At 46.7% G+C, this 26,114-nt stretch overlaps 1 protein-coding gene across 1 annotated transcript in view; it reads right to left on the reverse strand.

Moving 5' to 3' along the window:
• Nucleotides 1-26,114, reverse strand: part of rnf24 (ring finger protein 24) — a 134,258-nt gene that overhangs the window by 61,617 nt on the left and 46,527 nt on the right. Inside the window, exon 2 of the mRNA XM_078223971.1 lies at nucleotides 14,736-14,885. Coding sequence (XP_078080097.1) covers nucleotides 14,736-14,878 — 143 coding nt within the window. The 5' untranslated portion in view covers nucleotides 14,879-14,885. The remainder of the gene's footprint in view (nucleotides 1-14,735; nucleotides 14,886-26,114) is intronic.

Genomic DNA, 26,114 nt, shown 5'->3' on the forward strand with positions numbered 1-26,114 from the left:
TTAAGGAAGGTGCATTCATAACGCGGTCAAACAGGTCGAGTGCGTCAGTCTGCAAATCCTTCCAAACACGCTAATGGCTGGCGGTAAGAGTGGGCGAGAGTCCTGGCCAGCCACAATTGATATGGAGTGGCACCCCACAAGCTATAAGCCTCTGGTGACAGACCAGCGACCTGGTCCAGGAATTACTAGCTATGGAAACAGACAAAACTCTGCCTCAGTGCACCACTAGGTACATAGAAACATAGAAAATAGGAGCAGGAGTAGACCATTCGGCCCTTCAAGCCTGCACTACCATTCAATATGATCATGGCTGATCATGCACTTTCAGTATCCTATTCCCGCTTTCTCTCCATACCCCTTGATCCCTTTAGCCACAAGGGCCACGTCCAGCTCCCTCTTGAACATACCTAACGAACTGGCCCCAACAGCTTTCTGTGGTAGAGAATTCCACAGGTTCACAACTCTCTGAGTGAAGAAGTTCTTCCTCATCTCAGTCCTGAGTGACCTATCCCTTATTCTTAAGACTGTGACCCCTAGTTCTGGACTTCCCCAACATCGGGAACACTCTTCCCGCATCCAGCCTGTCCAGTCCCATCAGGATTTTATATGTTTCTATGAGATCCCCTCTCATTCTTCTAAATTCCAGTGAGTACAAGCACAGTCGATCCAGAAGAGAATTGGAATGGAACCATTGAGTAGCGTCTTCAAGCACCAACTGACAATGAAAAATCAATACCCAGGATAAAACAACACAATTAAAATGTTCGTTCTGTTACATTTGTAATGCAGCAAAGGCAGCCTATTCTTCCCCCATGGGGGTGTGTGGGAGGAAACAGCACAATCGATTCCAACACTGTCCTTACTCCTTACTCAGAGACCACTTTTTCCCACAGGATAACCAATCAGAGCCAGCAAATCCATCTCCCCCCCAACCCCCTCCCTGACTTGCCACCTTCCAGCCCAGTAACATTCATATTGTTACGACCCCCCAACATACCAGGCAGCTTTGAAAACACTTCTGTTTGAAGGTACCTTGTTGATGTTCCAAATTACCTGTATATTTTACCAGGTAAAGAACAACAGTTGTACATGGCTTCCTTGGCAGCACCTCCGAACCCTGTGATCTTGCCCTCGAGAAAGAGTGATGGGGAGATGCTAGCATTAAAGTCCAGTGGGTTTATTTGGAATCACGAGCGCATAGAGTCATAGAGTCATAGAGGTTTACAGCATGGAAACAGGCCCTTCGGCCCAGCTTGTCCATGCCGCCCTTTTTTTAAAAACCCTAAGCTAGTCCCAATTGCCCGAATTTGGCCTATATCCCTCTATACCCATCTTACCCATGTAACTATCTAAATGCTTTTTAAAAGACAAAATTGTACCCACCTCTACTACTACCTCTGGCAGCTTGTTCCAGACAATCACCACCCTCTGTGTGAAAAAATTGTCCCTCTTTTTGTATCTCTCCCCTCTCTCAGCGCTGCTCCTTCATCAGCTCTGAAAGCTCATGATTCCAAGTAAACCTGTTGGACTTTAACCTCGTGTTGTGACACTTCTTACTCTAGAAGGAGGAGATCAGCAGGTGCGTGAGAACATTATCATCTTCAAGAACGCCCTCTAACTTGTCCACCATCTTATCTTGGACATTGGCCACTGTTCCTTCATCATCACCGGCTCCAAGTCCCGGAACCCCCTATCTCTCAGCAATTGCGGGAGTACCGTAGCCACACGGACTGCAGCAGTTCAAGAGTAAGCCCAGCACCATGTACAACTGTTGTTCTTTACCTGGTAAAATATACAGGTAATTTGGAACATCAACAAGGGTAACTGGGGATGGTCAATAAATACTGGCCTTTCCAACAATATTCACATCCGGGGAATGAATTAAAAAACATTAGAACATGGACAGGTGATTTGATGCCTCACCAGTTTGCTGCTAAACAAAGATCTCAGAATTTTTCAAAGTGGCAGGATCGTGTGCTAACTGTAACCGAATACAGTACCTCAGAGAAAGAATTGTCAGGCTAAGCTAATGCCTTGTGTGTCTGAAAATCTCAGTCAGAAATCTAACCACAGTATCCGCTTCAATACACAAAGCACTCGGTCAGTATCTGCAATTTCTTCATCTACAGCAGAGAAACCTCTCACTTCGAGAAGGTTTTCCATGAGCCCAGAGCAGCCGCTGAGCATTGATGTTCACCAGCTGCCTACAGTCACCTGATCAGCCTGGGTGTGACTGTTTTCAAGAAGCAGTTAGATATAGCTCTTGGAGAGAAGGGGATCAAAGGATATGGGGAGGAAGGGGAGGGATCAAGCTATTGAGTTGGATGGTCAGCCATGATCATAATGAATGGCAGAGCAGGGTCGAGGGGCTGAATGGCCTCCTCCTCATAGAATCACTTCAGTGCAGAAGGAGGCCATTCGGCCCATCGAATCTGCACCAACTACAATTCCGCCTAGTATTTACACTGCTAATACCCCTGACACTAAAGGGCAATTTTAGCATGGCCAATCAACCTAACCCGCACGTCTTTCGGACTGTGGGAGGAAACTGGAGCACCCGGAGGAATCCCACGCAAACACAGGGCGAACGTGCAGACTCAAGCTGGGAATCAAACCCGGGTCCCTGGCTCTGTGAGGCAGCAGTGCTAACCACTGTGCCACCGTGCCGCCCTCCTGCTCCCATTTTCAATGTCAGTTTCTATTTACTCTTCTCCCATCCACTCCTCCGTCCCAGTCAAAGTGCAGGGCACTCACTGACACAGAGAAAATAAATTTCTCTTTATTCACTGCTGAATGGAGAGACTCAGTGGCAGCTCCCCTGCCCTGGAGTCAGAGGCTTTGGAGTTCGAATCCAGCTCCAGACAGTCCTGGATCTGAATTCTGGGTTCCCATCCAGTGGGATACCTGCACCCTCGCTCATCCGAGAGGCTCTGGGAGTCCATTAAACTCTTCCGTGGCACAGGAGTAACCACCTTCTTGTGGCACGGGGATGGTTCTGGCCATGGGAGCAATGATCAGGTCACCATCCGTCAGAGCAATAATCCAGCCTGGGAACTCTTCCCTCGTCTTCCAAAGGAAGATGTGAAAACAGCTGCTAAGATTCTGGTTCCCTCCCCTCCCCTCCCTAATTCCCCCTCCCCTCTCTTCTTCCCTCAATGGTGTGAGTTGACCTTTGACACCATGTGGACATGGCCCATCGCCAAATTTGATGGCAGCGATTCCGCTGTGTTGCCGTCACAGCCCAGCTTGGTGCTGCCCTCCGGGTTGCCATTCCTCCTCATCAGGCAGGAGTCAGTGATAGCAGCAGCGTGTGGAGCCCCTGAAGGCAATTGAATCGTTCACATTGCTGAGTCACGGCATTTAATTAACTTAAACCCTTTAAGAGTCAAGGGTGACATCGGTAAGAAGCTAATAATCTCCACAAAGCCACCGACACGTGCTCCATGTCATCAGGGAAATATTCAGTTTCACATTTCTGGTTACTGTGTAGATAAAACCCATTAAAAATTAATGAGTCCTGGGAACTGACCACTATTGATGTACTGTGTGCTGTTTATAACTCAGGAGTGTTTATTGTGTGTGTTTGCTGCCGGTTCTGGGAGTGGTTCCAGTTTGTTTGGCATCCACATCTAGCAAATGGTAACTGCAGGAAAAAGTGACGTGGCGTCAGTATTAGTTTCCCTCCCCTGAAGTACCATTCCCAGAAACTGTTTTCATTAATTACAGAAAATCACCATCATATGGAAACCAAAACTAAAACAAGTGAGTGTTATCATTGGATGGCTTAAAAAAGCCCACCCCAAATGTTATAAATTCAATTCAATTTGGGTATTACTGTCTCCCACTCCACCCCCAGCACCAATCCTTTTGATTTGATTTGATTTATTATTGTCAGGTGTTTTGGGATACAGTGGAAATGATTGTTTATTGCGCAACATACAGGCAAAGCATACCGTTCGTACAGTACATAGGGGAGAAGGAAAGGAGAGAGTGCAGAATGTAGGTTACAGTCTAGCTGGGGTGTAGAAAAAGATCAACTTAATATGAGGTGGGTCCATTCAAAAGTCTGAAGGCAGCAGGGAAGAAGCTGTTCTTGAGTCGGTTGGTATACGTTTTCAGACTTTTGTATCTTTTTCCTGACGGAAGAAGTTGGAAGAGAGAATGTCTGGGGTGCGTGGAGTCCTTGATTACGCTGGCTGCTTTTCTGAGTCGGCAGGAAGTGTAGACAGAGTCAGTGGGTGGCAGGCTGGTTTGCGTGATGGATTGGACTTCGTTGAAGACCGGTCTTTTTGAAGACCGTTTTTTGCGGTCTTGGGTCAGAGCAGGAGCCAAGCAGTGCTATATCCAGAAAGGATGCTTTCTATGAGGCATCTGTAAAAATTGGTGAGAGTCCTAGTGGACATGCTGAATTTCCTTAGCCTCCTGAGAAAGTAGAGGCGTTGGTGGGCTTTATTAACTATAGCGTCAGTGTGGAGAGACCAGGACAGGTTGTTGGTGATCTGGGCACCTAGAAACTTGAACCATTCTCTCAACCATTTCTACTTCATCACCGGTGATTTACTCAGTTCCACTACACTTCCTGAAGTCGATGATTATCTCCTTTGTTTCATTGGCTTTGAGGGAGAGATCACTGTCGTTGCACCAATCTTCACCCCTTTGGGAGCACCACGTTGTCAGATTGCATCCTCTTCTGTGTGAGGTAACTGAGGCTCTCAGGTGGACTTAGAAGATTCCATGGCATTACTGGAAGAAGAGAATGGGATTTTCCCTAATCTCCTGACCACCACTTTTCCGGCAGGTAACACCATTAAAGGAAGGAGTTACCTCACTTTCGTATGTGGGTGCTTGCTGTGCACAGATTGGCTGCCTTGTTTCCCTATATTACAACAAAATCTACACATCAAAGGTACTTAGTTGGCTGCCAAGTACATAGTGGTGTACTTGAATGGTAAAAAAAAAACTACAGAGAAGCAAGGCATCTTTTGCTTTTATTTTTAATGTATTACTAGAGTCAGAATCATACTTAGTAATCTCAGCAAGTTAATAACATGGGAGAGAAGGAAGTGCGTCACTCATTGCTTCGAGAATTGCAGGCCTGATCAGGCCAGATACCTCCTCCTCCCCCACACCTCGCCCCCCCCCCCCCCCCGCCCCCCCCCCCCCCCCCCCCCCCCCCCCCACCCAAGCCAGGGAGGCTGCCAGCATTTACTGGGCAGTCTCCCCACGTGGCCGAGGGCTCCGCCACTGTTCCCCTCAGCCATTAGTAGAATCCTGGCAGGATGAGCCCATTTTAAAGCCCTAAATAGGCCACCGACAGGCACAAATGCCATCACGGCCTTCCCCAATCCTGACTGAATCACAGGGAGACCGGGAATCATTGGCCTCCTCTACGCGTCCCCCCCTCCCCTCCCCCCACTCCCCCCCACTCCCCCCCCACTCCCCCTCCTCCCACCCCCCACCCTCGCCCCCGCACTAACCCCTTCCACACACACTTCACTTCTGATTCGACAGCCTCCCCACCCTCAAAATCCCAGCCCATTCCCACGGGACAGATTCAGCTCCCACCCTGTGACTCTAAACTCACTCCATGTCCAGCTCCTTTAAGCTTTCATTTTTCCAGAAAGAAATGAAGAGCTTTAATGCACGTTGAAACTTGTCGCATCTTCAGGATGCCCCAAAGCATTTCATAAATCTATGAATAAGGTTTGAAGTGAAGTCACTTCTGTTTTGAAGGCAAATGCAGCACTTCGTGCACAGCAAGGATCTAAAAATAGCAAATGAGATGAAAGACAAGTGGACCAGTTCTTGGCGTTGTTGATAGACTGAGCGGTGTTGGCCAGGGCGCTTGGAGAACTCTCTTTGAATAAGGTGCTACGTGATCTCTTATGGCCTCTGAACCACTTGAACAAGTGTAATGTGACCTGAGCCTAATGTTTAATTGAAAACAGTCCTTCTGACAACGTCGTACTCATTGAGTACTCCAGTGACCTGCTCGAATCTTGGAGTTGGATTTGAAGCCATGAGAGGATGACGACCAAGTCAAAGCTAACACTAAAGACCTTGGACTGCTGATTGGTCCAACTCTGGAGGTATGTTGACTGCCCTCTTATGAGACTTGTGTGGACAAAAACACGTCCCACCCAGTAAATTGCCAGACTTGCTGTAAAACAAAGCTTGTAAAATAGACGGCATGGGAAACAAAAACAGAAGATGCCGGAAATACTCAGCAGGTCAGGCAGCATCTCGAGAGAGAGAGAGAGAGAGAGGGAAAGAGAGATACAGGTTTAAGATTGAAGGCCTTTCATAAGAACTGGGTAAAGTTTGATATGTTGTGAGAAAGTGAAAGCGAAAAGGGTGGGAACAAAACAAAGGGCGGGATTTTCCTTGCTTCCTGCCGGCGGAGGTGGTCCACCATTGGCCGCCAGTGGGATCTTCCAGTCCCGCCAATATCTACTGCATTTTGCGTGGCTCGCCCGCCCTATTGCCGGGGATCACCTTCGGCAGGACTGGAAGATCCCGCCAGCGGGAAGGGCCGGAAAGTTCCGCCCAAAAGGGAAAGGCTGCGATAGGTTGGATGGCAGGAGAGATGAAATGATCAACGGTTTCATAGCGGAAGGCCAATGTGAGGGATGGTGGGACCAGTAAAGGAAGAAAAGATGTGGCGAGGGAAGTGATGGACGGTGGTGGCAGATTCTGCCATCCAAAAGCAAAGCAAAGGAAAAGGAAACAAACTAGCAAAGAGAAATGAAATCAAATCGAGGTTCTGATCTGAAATTGGGGTGGCTAATCAGTGGTTAGCATTGCTGCCTCACAGCGCCAGGAACCCGGGTTCGATTCCAGCCTTGGGTGACTGGCTGTGTTGAGTTTGCCCACTCTCCCCATGTCTGTGTGGGTTTCCTCCGGGATCTCCGGTTTCCTCCTACAGTCCGAAAGATGTGCTGGTTAGGTGGATTGCCCATGCTAAATTCTCCCTTAGTGTCAGGAGGATTAGCAGAGTAAATAACATGGGGTTCCGGAGATAGGGTTTGGGTGGGGTTGTTGTTGGTGCAAACTCGACGGGCCGAATCGCCTCCTTCTGCACTGTAGGGATTCTATGATTCTTGTTGAACACAATGTTGAATTCAAAGGCTTGTTAAGTGCCCAGTCAAAAGATAAGATGCTGTTCCTCAAGCTTGCATTAAGCTTCACTGGAACACTGCAGGAGATGGAGAATCGAGAGATCAGGGTGGAAGAGAGGTGGAGAATTAAACCAGGAAGCTCAGGGCTGTGCTTGTGTATTGAATGGAAGTGTTCCGAGAAGTGGTCACCCAACCTGCATTCAGTCCCTCCAGTGCAGAGGACACTGCACTGTGCAGAGACCCGAAAACAACATAACCCTGTCAGTGAATATGGCCAGAGTTCAAGAGGCTCTCGACTACAGTTTGAGATACTTTGTTGAGACTATGGTCTTTTAGAAGCATATCTGGGGCAGGAATCACAGGTGATCTCACCCTGAAGGACATTATTGAATGAATCTGGGTGTACAACAACCTGGTCGCTTTCTTTGGCTGCTAATATTGTTTTATTTGGGGACTATCAGATTCAGACTGAAACAAGGGATTTGGCGGCACGGTGGCACAGTGGTTAGCACTGCCGCCTCACAGCGCAGGGGCTTGGCTTCGAATCCCGGCTTGGGTCACTGTCTGTGTGGAGTTTGCACATTCTCCCCGTGTCTGCGTGGGTTTCCTCCCACAGTCCAAAAATGTGTGGGTTAGGTTGATTGGCCATGATAAATTGACCCTAATCTCAGGGGATTAGCAGGGTAAATATGCGGGATTGCAGGAGTGGGGCCTGGGTGGGATTGTGGTCGGTGCAGACTCGATGGGCCGAATGGCCTCCTCCTGCACTGTAGGGATTCTATGATTCTATGGCATTCTGTGAAAGCAGAATTTACAGCACACAGACAGACAATTCAATCTAAATGCTCTCTGTTGCTGCCTTATGAGTCTCCTTCCATCCTATGTCCTTCTATTCCTTTCTCCCTCTCGTACTAATCGAGCTTGAATGTATCTACATCCAATTTCACAACATGCTACAGTGGGATTTGAAGCTACCAGAACCATACAGTGCAGCCCCCATTCCCAGTGCCACTTGTCATGCACAAGCAGTATCACACCTGATGATAAGCTAATAATTAAAACCTTAACCGGACTGATACTGTTTAATTTTTATCGGGCACGGGGAACTTTATTGTACCAACGCCTCTCCAGCTGACTTTACTCAATCCGTAACACGAGAAGCTGCTCAAGGCCGAGATAGTTAGGATGCGGAATAGGAGTGGGGGCAGGCTGTCTTGATTGACTCCAACAAACCGCAATGTGTTTTTCAAACAGCGATACTAACAGAGCTGTAAAATCAGTTGTATAATCTGAGATGTGACTCACATCAAGGCCTCAGGGTAAAACGTGTCAAATCAACAGGAGAGAGATGTGGCAGATTTCAGATTTGCTGGATTAGAACATAGAACACAGAACATAGAAGAACTACAGCACAAAACAGGCCCTTTGGCCCCACAAGTTGTGCCGAACATATCCCTACCTTCTAGGCCTACCTATAACCCTCCATCCTATTCAATCCCATGTACTCATCCAGGAGTCTCTCAAAAGACCCTATTGAGTTTGCCTCCACCACCACTGACGGTAACCGATTCCACTCGCCCACTGCCCTCTGTGTGGAAAACTTTCCCCTAACATTTCCCCTGTACCTACCCCCCAGCACCTTAAACCTGTGTCCTCTCGTAGCAGCCATTTCCACCCTGGGAAAAAGCCTCTGAGAGTCCACCCGATCTATGCCTCTCAACATCTTATACACCTCTATTAGGTCTCCTCTCATCCTACGTCTCTCCAAGAAGAAAAGACCGAGCTCCCTCAGCCTATCCTCATAAGGCATGCCACTTAATCCAGGCAACATCCTTGTAAATCTCCTCTGCACCCTTTCAATCTTTTCCACATCCTTCCTGTAATGAGGCGACCAGAACTGAGAACAGTACTCCAAGTGGGGTCTGACAAGGGTCTTATATAGCTGCATCATTATCCCCGGACTCCTAAACTCAATCCCTCGATTGATAAAGGCCAGCACACCATACGCCTTCTTAACCACCTCCTCCACCTGCGGGGCCGATGAGTCCTATGGACTCAGACCCCAAGGTCCTTCTGATCCTCTACAGTACTAAGAGTCTTTCCCTTTATATTGTACTCCTTCATCCCATTTGACCTGCCAAAATGGACCACTACGCATTTATCTGGGTTGAAGTCCATCTGCCACTTCTCCGCCCAGTCTTGCATCCTATCTATGTCCCTCTGTAACTTCTGACATCCCTCCAGACTATCCACAACCCCACCAGCCTTCGTGTCGTCGGCAAACTTACCAACCCATCCCTCCGCTTCCTCATCCAGGTCATTTATGAAAATGACAAACAACAAGGGTCCCAGAACAGATCCTTGGGGCACACCACTGGTGACCGACCTCCATTTAGAAAAAGACCCATCTATACCCACTCTCTGCCTCCTTTGGGCAAGCCAGTTCTGGATCCACAGGGCAGCAGCCCCTTGGATCCCATGCCCTCTCACTTTCACACAATGAAGTTTATAGCATTGGCCCATAGGTCCACACTTCACATCAACCTCCTCCCCACACTGTTCATCCAACTCTAGAATCATAGAATCCCCACAGTGCAGAAGGAGGCCATTCGGCCCATCGAGTCTGCATTGACAACAGTTCCACCCAGGTCCTTTCCCCGTAACTCCACATATTTATCCTATTAATCCCCCTGACACTGAGGGCTGATTTAGCATGGCCAATCCACGTAACCTGCACATCTTTGGACTGTGGGAGGAAACCGGAGCACCCAGAGGAAACCCACGCAGACACGGGGAGAACGTGCAGACTCCACACAGTGACCCAAGCCAGGAATCGAACCCGAGTTCCTGGCGCTGTGAGGCAGCAGTGCTAACCACTGTGCCACCATGCCACAAATCTATTGCCATTCTTTTTACTCTTTCAGGGATCTGGGTGTCACTGGCTAGGCCAGCATTTGTTGTCTGATTCTAATTGCCCTCGAGTAGGTGGTGGTGAGCTGCCTTCCTGAATTGCTGCAGTCCATGTGGTGTAGGTACACCCACTGTACTGTTGGGAGGGAGTTCCAGGATTTTGACCCAGTAACAGTGAAGGACTGGCAATATATTTCCAAGTCAAGATGGTGACTGACTTGGAAGGGAACTTGCAGGTGGTGGTGTTCCCAGGTATCTGCTGCCCTTCTCCTTCCAGATGTCAGTGATGACGGGTTGCAAAGGTGCTGTCCAAGGAGCCTTGTTGAAACATTGCAGTGCATCTTGTAAATGGTCCACATTAAAGCTACTGTGCATTGGTGGTGGAAGGGGTAGCAATCAAGCAGGCTGCTTTGTCCTGGATGGTGTCAAGCTTCTTGAGTATTATTGCAGCTGCACCCATCCCAGCAAGTGGAGAGTATTTCATTACACTCCTGACTTGTGCCTTGTAGGTGATAGACAGGCTTTGTGAAGTCAGGAGGTGAGTTACTCGCTACAGAGTTCCCAGTATCTGACCTACTCTTGTAACCACTGTATTTATATGGTTAGTCCAGTTCTATTTCTGATTAATAGTAACCATAGGATATTGATAGTGGGGGATTAAGCAATGGCAATGTCATTTAATGTCAAGGAAAGATGGTTCATAGAAACATAGAAAAACTACAGCACAAACAGGCCCTTCGGCCCACAAGTTGTGCCGAACATATCCCTACCTTCTGGACCTTCGATTCTCTCTTTTCAGACATGGTCATTGTCTGGCATTTGTGTGATGTGAATGTTAATGCCATTTATCAGCCCCAGCCTGGATATTGTCCTGGTCTTGCTGCATTTGGACATGGACTGTTTCAGTATCTGAGGAATTGCGAATGGTGCTGAGCATCGTGCAGTCATCAGCGAACGTCTCCACTTCTGACCTTATGATGGGAGGAAGGTCATTGATGAAGCAGCTGAAGATGGTTGGGCCTAGGACACTACCTGAGGAACTCTTGCAGAGATGTTTCAGGACTGAGATGACCCTCCAATAATTGCAACAATCTTCCTTTGTGCTCGGTATAACTCAAAACAGTTTTCCTCTGATTTCCACTGATGTCAATTGGGATTCTTACTACCATACATGGTCAAATGATGCCTTAATGTGAAGGGTAATCATTCTCACTTCACCCCTTGAGTTCAGCTCTTTTATCCATGTTTGAACCAAGGTTGTAATGAGGTCAGGAGTTGAGTGACCCTGATGGAACCCAAACTGAGCGTCAGTGAGCGGGTCATTGCTGAGTAAGCGCCGCTTATCGATGACCCCTTCCATCATTCTGCTGATGATCAAAAATAGACTGATGGGGGTAATTGGCTGGGTGGCATTTTTCCCATTTTTTTTGTGGACAGGACATACCTGGGCAATTTTCCAGTTTGATGCCAGTCTTGTAGCTGTACTGAAACAACTTGGCTAGGCGTGCGGCAAGTCCTGGAGCACCACTCTTCAGTGTTATTGCCGGTACGCTGTCAGGGCTCATTGCCTTTGCAGCATCCAGTGCTTTCAGCTGTTTCTCGATATCAAATGGAGTGAATCAAATTGGCTTACAACTGACATCTGTGATGCTAGGGACCTCTGAGGTCTGATTCTGTGACAATGACTATGTCAAGCTGTAGGCTGACGAGTCTGTGAGACAGTTCTCCCAATTCTGGCACAAGCCCCCAGAAGTTGGTAAGGAGGAATTTACAGGGTCGACAGGGGTGACTTTTCCTTTGTCATTTCCGGTGCCTAGGTTGATCCCAGGTGGCCCTCCTACTCCTTTCTCCATCATGTGTTTATCCAACTTCCCCTTAAATGAATCAATGTATTTTGCCTCAGCTATGCTTATGATCACAAAATCCACATTCTTCCCAAAGTAATGAACTTTCTGCTAATTTCCCTGTTGGATGTTTTGGTGATTATCCTGTATTCTGGATTTCTAGTTTTGATTGTTCCATAAGTAATACATTTACAATATCAAACTCCTTCATTATTTAAAGGTTCTATCATGACTGAGCAAGTCCTGTGGCTCAGTGGGTAACGTCCCTACCTCTGGGCCAGAAGTTCCGGGTTCAAGTCTCACTTCAGGACTCGATGGCCATGGAAGGTGAGTGGTCAAACAGGTTGATTATCAGCCTGTAAATCCTTCCAATATGCCTGTTGGCAGGTGGTAAAGAGTGGGAGAGCTTGCTGGCCAGCCACACTGTGGAAGGCAATGACAAACCCACTGCAGTACTTTGCCAAGCACAACCATGGAGCCATCCAATGGCAGTGTATGTATGCCAATGCCCTCTTACAGCATGGTACCTAAAGGAGGAGGATCGTGGTTGAAAATTTAAGTGGTGCAAATAAAAAAGAAAAACTCGGCACAAAAATGTGAACTTACAAGTGGCCTTTCCCCAGCCTTAATGGCAGGTTTGTTTGACAATCTTGGGACGTGGGTGTCACTGCAAGACCATCATTGACAATCCCTAGTAGCCTTTGAGAAGGTGATTGTGGGCCATCTTCACAAATAGTTTGACACAATGCCATGGTCTGCCTGGTGTGGAACTGGACATACAAATTCGGAGCAGGAGTAGGCCATTCGGCCCCTCGAGCCTGCTGTGCCATTCAATAAAATCATGGCTAATCTGAGGAAAACTTCAATTCCACATTCCCGTCTACCCCCCAATAACCTTATTAACCCCTCACTTATCAAGAAGCTATCTAGCTCTGGAAGTTACCTATCAGTCAAACCAGCAGGGCTCCTTCCCTAAGAGACATTAATGAACCTGTTAGGTGTTTACGATAATCAGCTGGCTTCCTGATTTTTTCCGGCATCGGCCTTTCATTTCCAGATTTATCAAAATGAAATTCCAATTCTGAAACTACCATGGTTGTATTTAATCTCATATTCTCTGGATTTAATCTCATATTCTCTGGATTATTAACCCAGGTGACTACATTACGAGTGCAATATGTAACCATTAGGCCACTGCGCACCTAAATCAGAATTGAACCCATGACCCGGGATGTACATTTCATGACCTCAGCACGTCCCAAAGCACTTTCTGGACAAATAAGAACTTTGAAAGTGTGCTCACTGTGTCCTAAATGCAGCAGCCAATTTGTGCATTTCTTTTAGTGGGACATGGTTGGCCAGCGTTTATTTCCCATCCCTAATTGCCCTTGAGAAGGTGGTGGTGAGCTGCCTTCTTGAACCGCTGCAGTCCATGTTCGGTGGGTTGATCCACAATTCTGTTCGGGAGGGAATTCCAGGATTTGGACCCAGCGACTGCGAAGGAACGGTGATATATTTCCAAGTCAGGATGGTGAGTGGCTTGGAAGGGAATTTGCAGGTGGTGTTGCCATTTATCTGCTGCCCTTGTCCTTCTAGTTGGAAGTGGGCGTGGGTTTGGAAGGTGCTGTCTAAGGATCTTTGGTGAATTGCTGCAGAGCATCTTGTAGATAGTGTTAAGGGCTCACCCGACAACACTAAAATAAGTGACAGATAATCCACTGTAGGTGTTAGGTGTTTTAGAAACTGGAGCCAGGCAGCTGGAGAACACAACCGTTCTTCTACAAAATGTTTTACACACACTTGAGAGGGAGGATATTGAACCTCTTCTCCAAGAGAGAGCATCTCTGACACTGTGGTACACCCTCGCTATTGCACTTACAATGAATTCATATTCAGAATAACATGAACGACATACACCAAAGTTCGGCAAGACTGCTTACTGGGTTTTGCAGTTAAACAAGGCAATTCTGGTTTTATGCAGAGGTCATTAATACAATCTTGCAAAAGGTATATTTGCATATTTCTCTCTCAAGGTGTGAATATCAACTTAACAAAGCCTCTCTCCTCACTCTGTTATTTATTATTTGCCAATTAACAATGAGCTAACGCTGGGATTTGCTGTACACGGGTTTCTTGGCAGCGAGGGATACATTCAGCGGAAAAGCCCGTTGGCAATGACAAGACCGGACGTTTCCGCCATTGGCCAATGTCGGGATGCCTCCGCTGCCATGAAACACGTGGCGGGTTGCGTGGAAGATCCCACCCTTTGTTTGATGCCCCAATTATTCCAACATTCTCCTGGCCAATCTCCCATCTTCTACCATCCACAAACACATCTGAAAATTCTGCTCCCTGTGTCCACATTGTTTCAAGTCCTGTTCATCCGCTGACCCTTTGCTTGCTGACCTAGTTGGGCTCCTGGTCTGGCCAAACACTTCAAATTGACGACTCTCATCCTTGTGCCCACAATTCCTCCACACCTGTAACCCCTCCCAGATCTGCAAGCCTCCAATAACTCTGCATTCCTGCAAGTCCTGCACATTGCTGGTGTTACGTGGTCCACCACTGGTGACCACTCCTTTAGCCATCTAAATCCTAAGCTCTGAAATTCCCTTCCTAAACTTCTCCCTCTGTTTCGTCTCTTTTAGAATCTCATTAAGACCCACTTCTGTGACAAAGAGTTTGGTCATCTTGCTGAAGATCTCCTTATGTTTTGTCCGCTACCGCACCTGGGCAGTGTCTTGGGACATTTGACCTTGTGAAAGGCGCTAGCTAAATGCAAGTGGCTCTTTTTCTCTGAGTTACTGTGGTAAAGGGGAGGTTACCTTTGCTGTTAGATCCTGAACTCAAAGCCATCCCTTACCTGATTAAGTAACAGCAGAACAGTAAACTGAGGATGAAGACGAAGATCGCTGTCCCGAAAACCACAATGTAGATATTGAGCGGAAGGTTCTGGAACCCTATGTTTGGCATCCTGAAGTTGTACTGCTGGAAATCAGTGCTCATGGATAGCCTACGAAAGGGGGAGGAGACAGAGAGTGAGAGCGAGATCGACACGGGCTAACATTTGACAGCAGTTACATTTCCTGCACTGCGGTGTGTGTCGCACTGTCATTTCAATAATTGATGACAGACAGAAAGTTAAACACTTGTCCCCCACAAGGTTGCACACAGTGTACAAAGTACAGGTTGCCTCAGAGCTCTGGATTTGAATGAGTGGCTGTGCCTGCAGTGTACCATTCTAGTCACGAATATCACGTCACTGACTGAACCACTTGTACAAAATATCACTCTCACCCTGGGCACTCCTCAAACCCACTCCATGGGTTTCCTCCGGCTGCTCCGGTTTCCTCCCACAGTCTGAAAGACGTGCTGGTTAGGTGCATTGGCCATGCTTAAATGCTCCCTCAGTGTACCCTAACAGGCACCGGAGTGTGGCGACGAGGGGACTTTCACAGTAACTTCATTGCAGTGTTAATGTAAGCCTACTTGTGACACTAATAAATAAGTTTAATTAAACTTAAAACTTAATTTGGCATTGTTGCCTCTAGCAACATGCCCATGGACCAGTGCTGGCATTTACACTTATACTTGGTGTTGTCTCCACTCTGTACCCATCCATAAACTAAAATCACATTTATTTGCATTATGAGTTTCACTACTAACCCCTCATACACAATATGATTTGCTCTGGGAAGTTAACTGTTCAGTACCACCTTTACACCTTTACCACCTTTAGGGCGGCACGGTAGCACAGTGGTTAGCACTGCTGCTTCACAGCTCCAGGGACCTGGGTTCGATTCCCGGCTTGGGTCACTGTCTGTGTGGAGTTTGCACATTCTCCTCGTGTCTGCGTGGGTTTCCTCCGGGTGCTCCGGTTTCCTCCCACAGTCCAAAGATGTGCAGGTTAGGTTGATTGGCCATGCTAAAATTGCCCCTTAGTGTCCTGAGATGCGTAGGTTAGAGGGATTAGTGGGTAAAATATGTAGTGATATGGGGGTAGGGCCTGGGTGGGATTGTGGTCGGTGCAGACTTGATGGGCCGAATGGCCTCTTTCTGCACTGTAGGGTTTCTATGATTTCTATGATGATTTCTGTGATTTACTGTTATGTTCAGCAAAGGTCAACCAAAATATTCCTTCATGTATTAAGAGACGCCACATTCATTCGCCCAAACTATTGTTACAAATGCTGACTATCCAGGATTATATATCTCACTGATGTCAGGAAATCCCTGTAGAATGTATTGTAAATTCTAACTTGGATCCCATTGGTTGGCATTGCTTAACACACATTCCCCGCTTCTCCATTTAGTTCCTTTCATTTCCTCCTTTTTTCACCTCCTCTCTCATTTTTCCCCACACTGAAAAGTACTGTTCATTTTGTACGCAGTGAATAAAGAAGGGGCTATTCCCCAAAATACAATCCAGTGTGCAGCAATATTATCTGGTTTACAATCAAGAATCTGTTGCTCACCGGTTTATAATCTAGTGCGTGTATCACTCACTGGTTTGTAATCCAGTGTCTGGCAATCACTAATTTGTAATCCAGTGTCCGTCATTCACTGGTTTGTAATCCAGTGTCCCTCATTCACTTGTTTGTAATCCAGTGTCCGTCAATCACTGGTTTGTAATCCAGTGTCTGTCAATCACTGGTTTGTAATCCAGTGTACGTCAATCACTGGTTTGTCATCCAGTGTCTGTCAGTCACTGGTTTGTAATCCAGTGTCCGTCAATCACTGGTTTGTAATCCAGTGTCCATCAGTCACTGGTTTGTAATCCAGTGTCCGTCAATCACTGGTTTGTCATCCAGTGTCCGTCAATCACTGGTTTGTCATCCAGTGTCCGTCAATCACTGGTTTGTAATCCAGTGTCCGTCAATCACTGGTTTGTAATCCAATCTGCATCGATCCATTATCTTTAATGAGCTGTTTATGTGGAATGGTATGGGTGTCTATGTAATGTTTTTGTGTTGCTCCATATCATAATTTGACATATTTTTTATTGCAGTTTGGCAGAAGCTGTCATTGGGAACTCAGTAACTTTTGTGAGCCTCGAGCTAGGAAAATAACCACCTTTCAAAAAAAGTCTTATTCAATTCATTCAAAGAATCATTTGCAACTGATTTGTGCAAATTTATTTTTGATATTCGTCCATGGGATGTGGATGTCACTGGCTAGGCCAGCATTTATTGTCGATCCCTAATTGGCCTTGAAAAGATGGTGGTGAGCTGCCTTCTTGAACCGCTACAGTCCATGTGGTGTAGGCACACCCACAGTGCTGTTAGGGAGGGAGCAGCAGGATTTTGACCCAATGACAGTGAAGGAACGGCGATATATTTCCAAGTCGGGATGGTGAGTGGCTTGGAGGGGAACTTGCAGGTGATGTTGTTCCTAGGTATCTGCTGCCCTTCTAAATGGTAGCAGTCGTGGGTTTGGAAGGTGCTATCAAAGGAAGCTTGTTGAGTTCCTGCAGTGTTCCTGCAGTGCATCTTGTAGATAGTACATACTGCTGCCACTGTTTGTCAGAGGTGAAGGGATTAAATGTTTGTGGAAGGGGTAACAATCAAGCAGGCTGCTTTGTCCTGGACGGTGTCGAGCTTCTTGAGTGTTGTAGCTGCACTCATCCAGGCAAGTGGAGAGTATTCCATCGCATTCCTGATTTGTGCCTTGTAGATAAGAACATAAGAACATAAGAAATAGGAGCAGGAGTAGGCCATCTAGCCCCTCGAGCCTGCCCTGCCATTCAATAAGATCATGGCTGATCTGAAGTGGATCATTTCCACTTACCCGCCTGATCCCCATAACCCCCAATTCCCTTACTGATCAGGAATCCATCTATCCGTGATTTAAACATATTCAACGAGGTAGCCTCCACCACTTCAGTGGGCAGAGAATTCCAGAGATTCACCACCCTCTGAGAGAAGAAGTTCCTCCTCAACTCTGTCCTAAACTGACCCCCCTTTATTTTGAGGCTGTGCCCTCTAGTTCTAGCTTCCTTTCTAAGTGGAAAGAATCTCTCCACCTCTACCCTATCCAGCCCCTTCATTATCTTATAGGTCTCTATAAGATCCCCCCTCAGCCTTCTAAATTCCAACGAGTACAAACCCAATCTGCTCAGTCCCTCCTCATAATCAACACCCCTCATCTCTGGTATCAACCTGGTGAACCTTCTCTGCACTCCCTCCAAGGCCAATATATCCTTTCGCAAATAAGGGGACCAATACTACACACAGTATTCCAGCAGCGGCCTCACCAATGCCCTGTACAGATGCAGCAAGACACCTCTGCTTTTATATTCTATCCCCCTTGCGATATAGGCCAACATCCCATTTGCCTTCTTGATCACCTGTTGCACCTGCAGACTGGGCTTTTGTGTCTCATGCACAAGGACCCCCAGGTCCCTTTGCACACTAGCATGTTGTAATTTTTTTCCATTTAGATAATAATCCAATTTGCTATTATTTCCTCCAAAGCGAATAGATGGTGGACAAGCTCTGGGGAGTCAGAGGGTGAGCTACTCGCTGCATACATGAAGGCTAAAAACTCAAATCTCAATATGTATTTGCAACATGGTACATTTCACCGAATAATTATACATCATCTGAAAATAAAGCATTATTTAACATAAAGTGATGAACACAGAGGCTGTTTCTGCAAAGCCACAGTAGTCTAAAAATAGAGTATTTTCCAAAAAATGTTGATGGTATCTGAACAGCACGCATCCCCCTGCTCCCCCCCCCAAACAATGAATATAATCCAGGCCAGCATTGGGAACAGGATTGTATATTAGGATCAATCTGAACTTTATAAAGTGCTGATGTGATTATCCCTTTAGAAATGCCAACTGCATTTGCAACAATCTGGTGTTACTACAACAGTAAGAAGTCTAACAACACCAGGTTAAAGTCCAACAGGTTTATTTGGTAGCAAACACCACTAGCTTTCGGAGCGTGCTGCTCCTTCGTCAGATGGGAGATCTCCCACTCCACCTGTGGGGACGGGGGAAGGATTCCAGCCTCCCCCCGCCCCCCCCCCTCCCCCCCACCCCCAGTTGCCAGGAAACACATGGCAGGCGGGCACCGTCGGCGTCAACAGAAGATCCCGCCGGTATGAAGAGCCAGGGGATTGTGCCTATAGAAACAGGCCAGTCAGCCCAACAGATCCAAGCTGGTCCACAAGATCTTCCTCCTATTCTACGTCCTCTCAGCCGATCCACATGTCCTTCCGTTCATTCTCCCTCATGTACTTGTTTAGTTTGCCCTTAATTACAGTATTTACATGCTGTATCATTGAGTCCCGAGATGGACATACCTTTTGTAATGGCATTGTGGCAACTTGGGGATTTTCACAGTAACTTCATTGCAGTGTTAATGTAAGCCTATTTGTAACTAATAAATAAACTTAAACTCAAAGAGGGGGGTTTTAAGGATTGTCTCAGAGGAGGAGGGGAGGGAGGCAGAGAGACTAAGGGGGGAAGAAGGGAGGGAATTCCAGAGTTTGGGGCCTCGGTATTTTGGGGTTCCCAAGCGACCAGAATTAGAAGCAGGGTCATCTGGGGGGGGGGCTGTGGGGCTGGAGCGAATGATGGAGCTATGGTGAGACAAGGCCAGGCATGTGAGGGGGTTTTTTTCAAATAAAAAACGGTGGCTTAACCAGGAGTCAATGTAGATCAGCAAGAATGGCGGATTTGGGAATGGCATTTGGAACAAATAAGGACATGGGCTGCAGAATTAGGGATGGGCAATAAATGTAGTCCTAGCTAGCTCACACCCGATGAATGAACAGGAAATTGGGGGTAGAATGTGGGAGGTTGGCCAGGAGTGTGTCAGAATGGGTGAGTCTAGATGTAACAAAAGCATGGATGAGGATATCTGCAGCTGATGGAGTAAGATAGGGGCAGAGCCAGGCAATGTTAGGGAGGTGGAAGCAGGCAGTCTGAGTGACAGCGTAGATATGTGGTCAGAATCTGATGTTGTGGTTCAATTGCTCAGCTGTGAATTGAAAATGGTAATTAGAATCCAAATTTGAGGGAAAAATAAGGAACAAAGAGAGAATGGTTTCCTGAAGCCCTGGCATTCTCTACTCAATGAAACTGAAAGCCTTACCACCACCCCTCGCCACAAATCAAAAGGTAGCCCTCAAAGTTAAAGTAGACAGTATATTTTCTGAAAAAGAGAATAAAACCGATTTTACCTCAGATTCAGATTGATCTGTGTTGATGGAGCTCTTTACCGTGGAGGGTGGTGTTGACGCTGAGACAATCCTACATCTGCCTTTGACAGCACCCTTCACGCAAAAAGTACCTTTATAAAAGCTTCGATTACTCACTGTCCCACTGTTTCCTGTGTTACCGGGGTTGTTCAATAGAAAAACGCTTTTTAAAATGACCACATTTTTAGTTACGCTCCCGTTTTCAGCAAAGCTTTCTGTTTGTTCATTTAACACAGACGTCCCCCCCCCCCCCCCGCCACTCCCGCCCACCCCGCCCCCACTCCTGGACTCACGCAGGCAAAAGGTGGTCAATACTTTCCCAACACCAGATTGATGAGCCAGAGGGGTCGGGGTGGGGGCCTCCTGATTCATTAACGGGCAACGACTGGGTGGTACGCAGTAATATTAGGTTCTCCAGCACTGAATTCATGACACCTACTTGTCAGCACTCACCTGTGCATCTCGCTCACAGGTAACTTCATTACCTGGCGCACGATCTAATGTCAGTGACGTTTAGCCTCAGAGGCTAACACCTCCGCACAAACACCGGAATTCAGTTCAGGAGACGCATCTATGTGCTAAGATTCAGATCTGGCTCCGCCCCCCGCCTTGGCCACAAACTTACCCAACAAGCTTGAATGTTTGTGTCATTTAACTCTTTCAGAGGAGGGTTTATGTGTCACAGGAACATCATTTCCATTGTGCTCACCAGTAAGTTGCCCAATCTGGTATTACTGGATGTTGAATCACAAGACTTCCCGCCTCCTGCTGCCCCGTCCAGCCTTATGTTCCCATCTCCAACATTTCGTTCCATGACTATCAAACCAATATTTGCAATGTAAATGAAATTATTCTGTCGTGCCGCCATATGGTTTTCTCACAGCCATGTCCAGAACGTTGATCTCTTTGGTTCAGGTCACCCGAGGACTGTGCGAGAGTGGACTCAATCTACTAGGTGTCGCTCCAAGATTGATGGTATTCTACATCCTACAGGTTGGAGCAGTTACTTGGAGCAAGGCCAACAGCACAGCAAGGCTGCTGTCAAAGGGCTGTATCACTCATGAGAGGTGTCCATGGAGTCATGGAATCATAGAATCCTACAGTGCAGAAGGAGGCCATTCGACTCATCGAGTCTGCATAGATCACAATCCCACCCAGGCCCTATCCCCATAACTACATGCATTTACCCTAGCTAGTGCCCCTGACACTAAGAGGCAATTTAACATGGCCAATCCACCTAACCCGCACATCTTTGGACTGTGAGAGGAAACTGGAGCACCCAGCTGAAACCCATGCAGACACGGGGAGAACGTGCAGACTCCGCACAGACAGTGACCCAAGGTGGGAATTGAACCCGGGTCCCTGGCGCTGTGAGGCAGCAGTGCTAACCACTGTGCTACTGTGCTGCCCCCAAAGTCCTGCCGATAGGCAACGCCAGCTGGAAACTGCCCATCCTGAGCCTGAACCTGTCTATTGTTCAGAGCCACCACTGATGAGCCTGCAGTTTGCATAATTGAAAGCAACACCCATCCAAATTGTAATGATGAGTTTGGGCCTGGACAATCTGATCCAACATTGGGGTCTCACTGCCCCGCACTAATCACCGAGAACTTCAACAAGAGGGGCCCTCAGACAGTATTTGACTTAGAGATGCAGAGGAATACTCAGGCAAAATTAAATAATTTATGGGACATGGGCGTCGCTGGCTGGCCAGCATTTATTGCCCATCTCTAGTTGTCCTTGAGAAGGTGGTCTTGAACCGCTGCAGTCCATGTTATGTAGGTACACCCACTGTGCTGCTCGGAAGGGAGTTCCAGGATTTTGACCCAGCGTCAGTGAAGGAACAACGACATATTTCCAAGTCCTGATGGTGAGTGACTTGGAGGGGAATTTACAGATGGTGGTGTTCCTGTGCGTCTGCTGCCCTTGTCCTTCTAGTAGCAGTCATGAGTTTGGAAGGTGCTGCCTAAGGAACCCTGAGTTCCTGTAGTCCATCTTGTAAATGGTACACATGGCTGCCACTGTTTATGGGTGGTGGAGGGAGTGAATGTTTGTGGAAGGGGTATCAATCAAGGAGGCCGCTTTGTCCTGGATGGTGTCGAGCTTCTTGATTCTTTTTGGAGCTGCACTCATCCAGGCAAGTGGAGAGTATTCCATCACACTCCTGATTTATGCCTTGTGGATAGTGGATAGGCTTTGGGGAGTCAGGAGGTGAGTTACTCATTGCAAGATTCCTAGTCTTTGACCTGCTCTGGTAGCCACAGTATTTATATAGAGCCATAGAGTCATAGAGGTTTACAGCATGGAAACAGGCCCTTCGGCCCAACTTGTCCATGCCACCCTTTTTTTTTAAAACCCCTAAGCTAATCCCAATTGCCCGCATTTGGCCCACATCTCTCTATACCCATCTTACCCATGTAACTATCTAAATGCTTTTTAAAAGATAAAATTGTACCTGCCTCTACTACTACCTCTGGCAGCTTGTTCCAGACATTCACCACCCTCTGTGTGAAAAAATTGCCTCTCTGGACACTTTTGTATTTCTCCCCTCTCACCTTAAACCTATGCCCTCTAGTTTTAGACTCCCCTACCTTTGGGAAAAGATATTGACTATCTGCCTTGTCTATGTCCCTCATTATTTTATAGACCTCTATAAGGTCATCCCTCAGCCTCCTACGCTCCAGAGAAAAAAATCACAGTCTATCCAGCCTCTCCTTATAACTCAATCCATCAAGTCCCGGTAGCATCCTAGTAAATCTTTTCTGTACTCTTTCTAGTTTAATAATATCCTTTCTATAATAGGGTGACCAGAATTGCACACAGTATTCCAAGTCTGGCCTTACCAATGTCTTGTACAACTTTAAGAAGACGTCCCAACTCCTGTATTCAATGTTCTGACCGATGAAACCAAGCATGCCGAATGCCTTCTTCACCACTCTGTCCACCTGTGACTCCACTTTCAAGGAGCTATGAACATGTACCCCTATGGCTAGCCCGGTTCAGTTTCTGGTCAATGTTAACCCCCAGGATATTGATCGTGAGGGATGGTAATGCAATTGAGTGTCAAGGGGCGATGGATAGATACTCTCTTGTTGAAGATGGTCATTGCCTGGCACTTGTGTGGTATGAATGTTACTTGCCACTTGTCAGCCCAAGCCTGGATATTGTCCAGGTTTTACTGCATTTGGATAAGGACTGCTTCAGTATCTGAAGGGTCGCGAATGCTGCTGAACCTTGTGCAATCATTGGCGAACATAGGCAATAAACGTTGGCCAGCCAGCGATGCCCATGCTCCACAAATGAATTTTAAAAAAAAATCCCCTTCTGACCTCATGATGGAAGGTAGGCCATTGATGAAGCAGCTGAAGGTGGTTGGGCCTAGGACACATTTGGGTCACAGAATGAAGGATGCATATTGGTCTGCAGACTGGAGGAACTCCCCTGTTCTTCTTTGATTAGATCTTTAAGATTCCCGAGAGAGGGAAAGAGGTTTTCAGTTCAACATCTCATTCCAAAGAAGTCACTTCTGCCAATGTTCCACATTTAAGAGAGGATCCTCAGCCCCTTCCTATACTCCTTATACAGTTACGACTGTATGGCCAAATTTCCTTCCAACTTGATTTTCACGTTTGCTGATGACACCACCATAATGGGTTGGATCTTAAACAATGACGCGACAGAGTACAGGAAAGACATAGAGAATCTGGTGAACTGGTGCGACAACATTAATCTCTCCCTCAATGTCAGTAAAACGAAGGAGATAGTCATTAACTTCAGGAAGCATAGTGGAGGGCATGCCCCTATCTACATCAGCAGGGATGAAGTGGAAATGGTCAAGAGCTTCAAGTTTCTAGGTGTCCAGACCACCAACCGACCTGTCCTGGGCACTCCATCCCAACGCTATAGTTAAGAAAGCTCACCAATGCCTCTACTTTCTCAGGAAGCTAAGGAAATTTGGCATGTCCGCTACGACTCTCACCAACTTTTACAGATGCACCATAGAAAGTATTCTTTCCAGATGTATCACAGCTTGGTATGGCTCCTGCTCTGACTAAGACCAAGAAACTACAAAGTCTTGTGAACGAAGTCAAGTCCATCACACAAACCAGTCTGCCATCCATTGACTTCCCGCTGCCTCAGAAAAGCAGCCAGCATAATCAAGGACCCCACGCACCCTGGACATTCTCTCTTCCACCTTCTTCTGTCAGGAAAAAGATACAAAAGTCTGAGGTCACGTACCAACCAACTGAAGAACAGCTCCTTCCCTGCCGCTGTCAGACTTTTGAATGGATCTACCTTATGTTAAGTTAATCTTTCTTTACACCCAAGCTATGACTGTAACACTATATTCTGCACTCTCTCCTTTCCTTCTCCCCTATGTACTCTATGAACGGTATGCTTTATCTGTATAGCGTGCAGGAAACAATACTTTTCACTGTATACCAACATATGTGACAATAATAAATCAAATCAAAAGTCGGATGTTGGGAGTTTGAGTGAGTGAAAGGTATTGCACTAAAGTGTCAGTTTAATTCTCTGGAGTGGGGCTTGAGCCTATAACTTCCTGACTCTTCTTCAGAGCTCTGATGAAAAGCCACCTAGACTTGAAACATTGGCTCTATTCTCTCTCCACAGATGCTGTCAGACCTGCTGAGATTTTCCAGCATTTTCTGTTTTGTTTCAGATTCCAGCATCTGCAGTATTTTGCGTTTACCTCCTGACTCCTGTTGAATCGACACTTTCAACCTTCCAAGCCCTTTTGGACAATGCTCACACAACCCATTTCCTATTTTTTCCATTGTGAGGCACTGCCCAAAGGGGAACTGGACCAATGTTGGATAGATTATAGGGAACAGGCGCGTTCCGCCCTTTTGAATCTACTTTGCTATTCAATGAGGTCATTGCTGCCCTGATTTCCTGCCATCCCAAAGGTTTGCCTAACTCAGCCTTGATGTGGAGATGCCGGCGTTGGACTGGGGTGGGCACAGTAAGGAGACTCGCAACACCAGGTTAAAGTCCAACAGGTTTATTTGGTACCACGAGCTTTTGGAGCGCTGCTCCTTCATCAGGTGAGTGGGAGTTGGGTTCACAAACAGGACATTATAAACACAAACTCAATTACAAGATAATTGAATAATTATGGATGCGGAAAATCCCACTCACTGTTTTGAAACTACACCCTCGAGTTCTAGATTATTCCCCTCTCAGCATCTAGACTGTTTAGCTCCCTCAGAATTTTATGCATTCCAATAAAATCACCACAAATAAGTAACGAATGAATTGACTTTAAACTCACTAATGCCTCTGTTAAAATAACAGAGTGAGGAAATTATTTTTGTATTGTCACGTCCGTCACTAATAAAGTGCAATTTTAACTCTATCCCTGTGCTGAGAGAACAGCGAATCATGTGCACCAGACTCCATCATCAGACCTTAATAAAACAAACAAAACTTTTACAAAGAACTATTGGAAAGTACATGACCAATCTCAAACACTGATACCAATCTCAAACACTGATACCTCTCGACTATTCATGCCCTCAGCATCTATCTGCCTCTCTGTTAAATGTTTCCGTGTTAACTGCCTCTCTGGGTAATGCATTCCACACGCGTTCACTGAAGTTCTGCAGAAAGTAGTTAAAATCTGACCCACGCACCATATCCGTTGTCCAAACGTGAGCCTTGCTTCTCCAGCTTACAAATTTTATGGCAGTCTTCAATATTGTTACGATCCCCGTAGTGAAGTGTAACTTTTACAAAGAGAGAAATTTCCCAGAGACTGAAGGAGAGAATGAAAGGAAAAGTATTCAAAGGCGGGAGGGATCATTCACTCCTCCCTGCAGAGGGAAGCTTGGCAGGAGGGGAACATCATTTGGCGGGAGGCCAGAAATTTTCCCTGTGGCGGCCGACCTTCAGCAATTAATGTTATCTATACTTTAAAGGCGGGTTAAAGGCGGGTCCAGCTTCCCGGCAAACAATAGAAGTCTTTCTTTGTGTACTGGCAGGGCACGCATGCTCCTTAAAACCCCAA

Source organism: Mustelus asterias, chromosome 1 (assembly GCF_964213995.1).
Source record: "Mustelus asterias chromosome 1, sMusAst1.hap1.1, whole genome shotgun sequence".
In the NCBI taxonomy this organism is placed as follows: domain Eukaryota; kingdom Metazoa; phylum Chordata; class Chondrichthyes; order Carcharhiniformes; family Triakidae; genus Mustelus; species Mustelus asterias.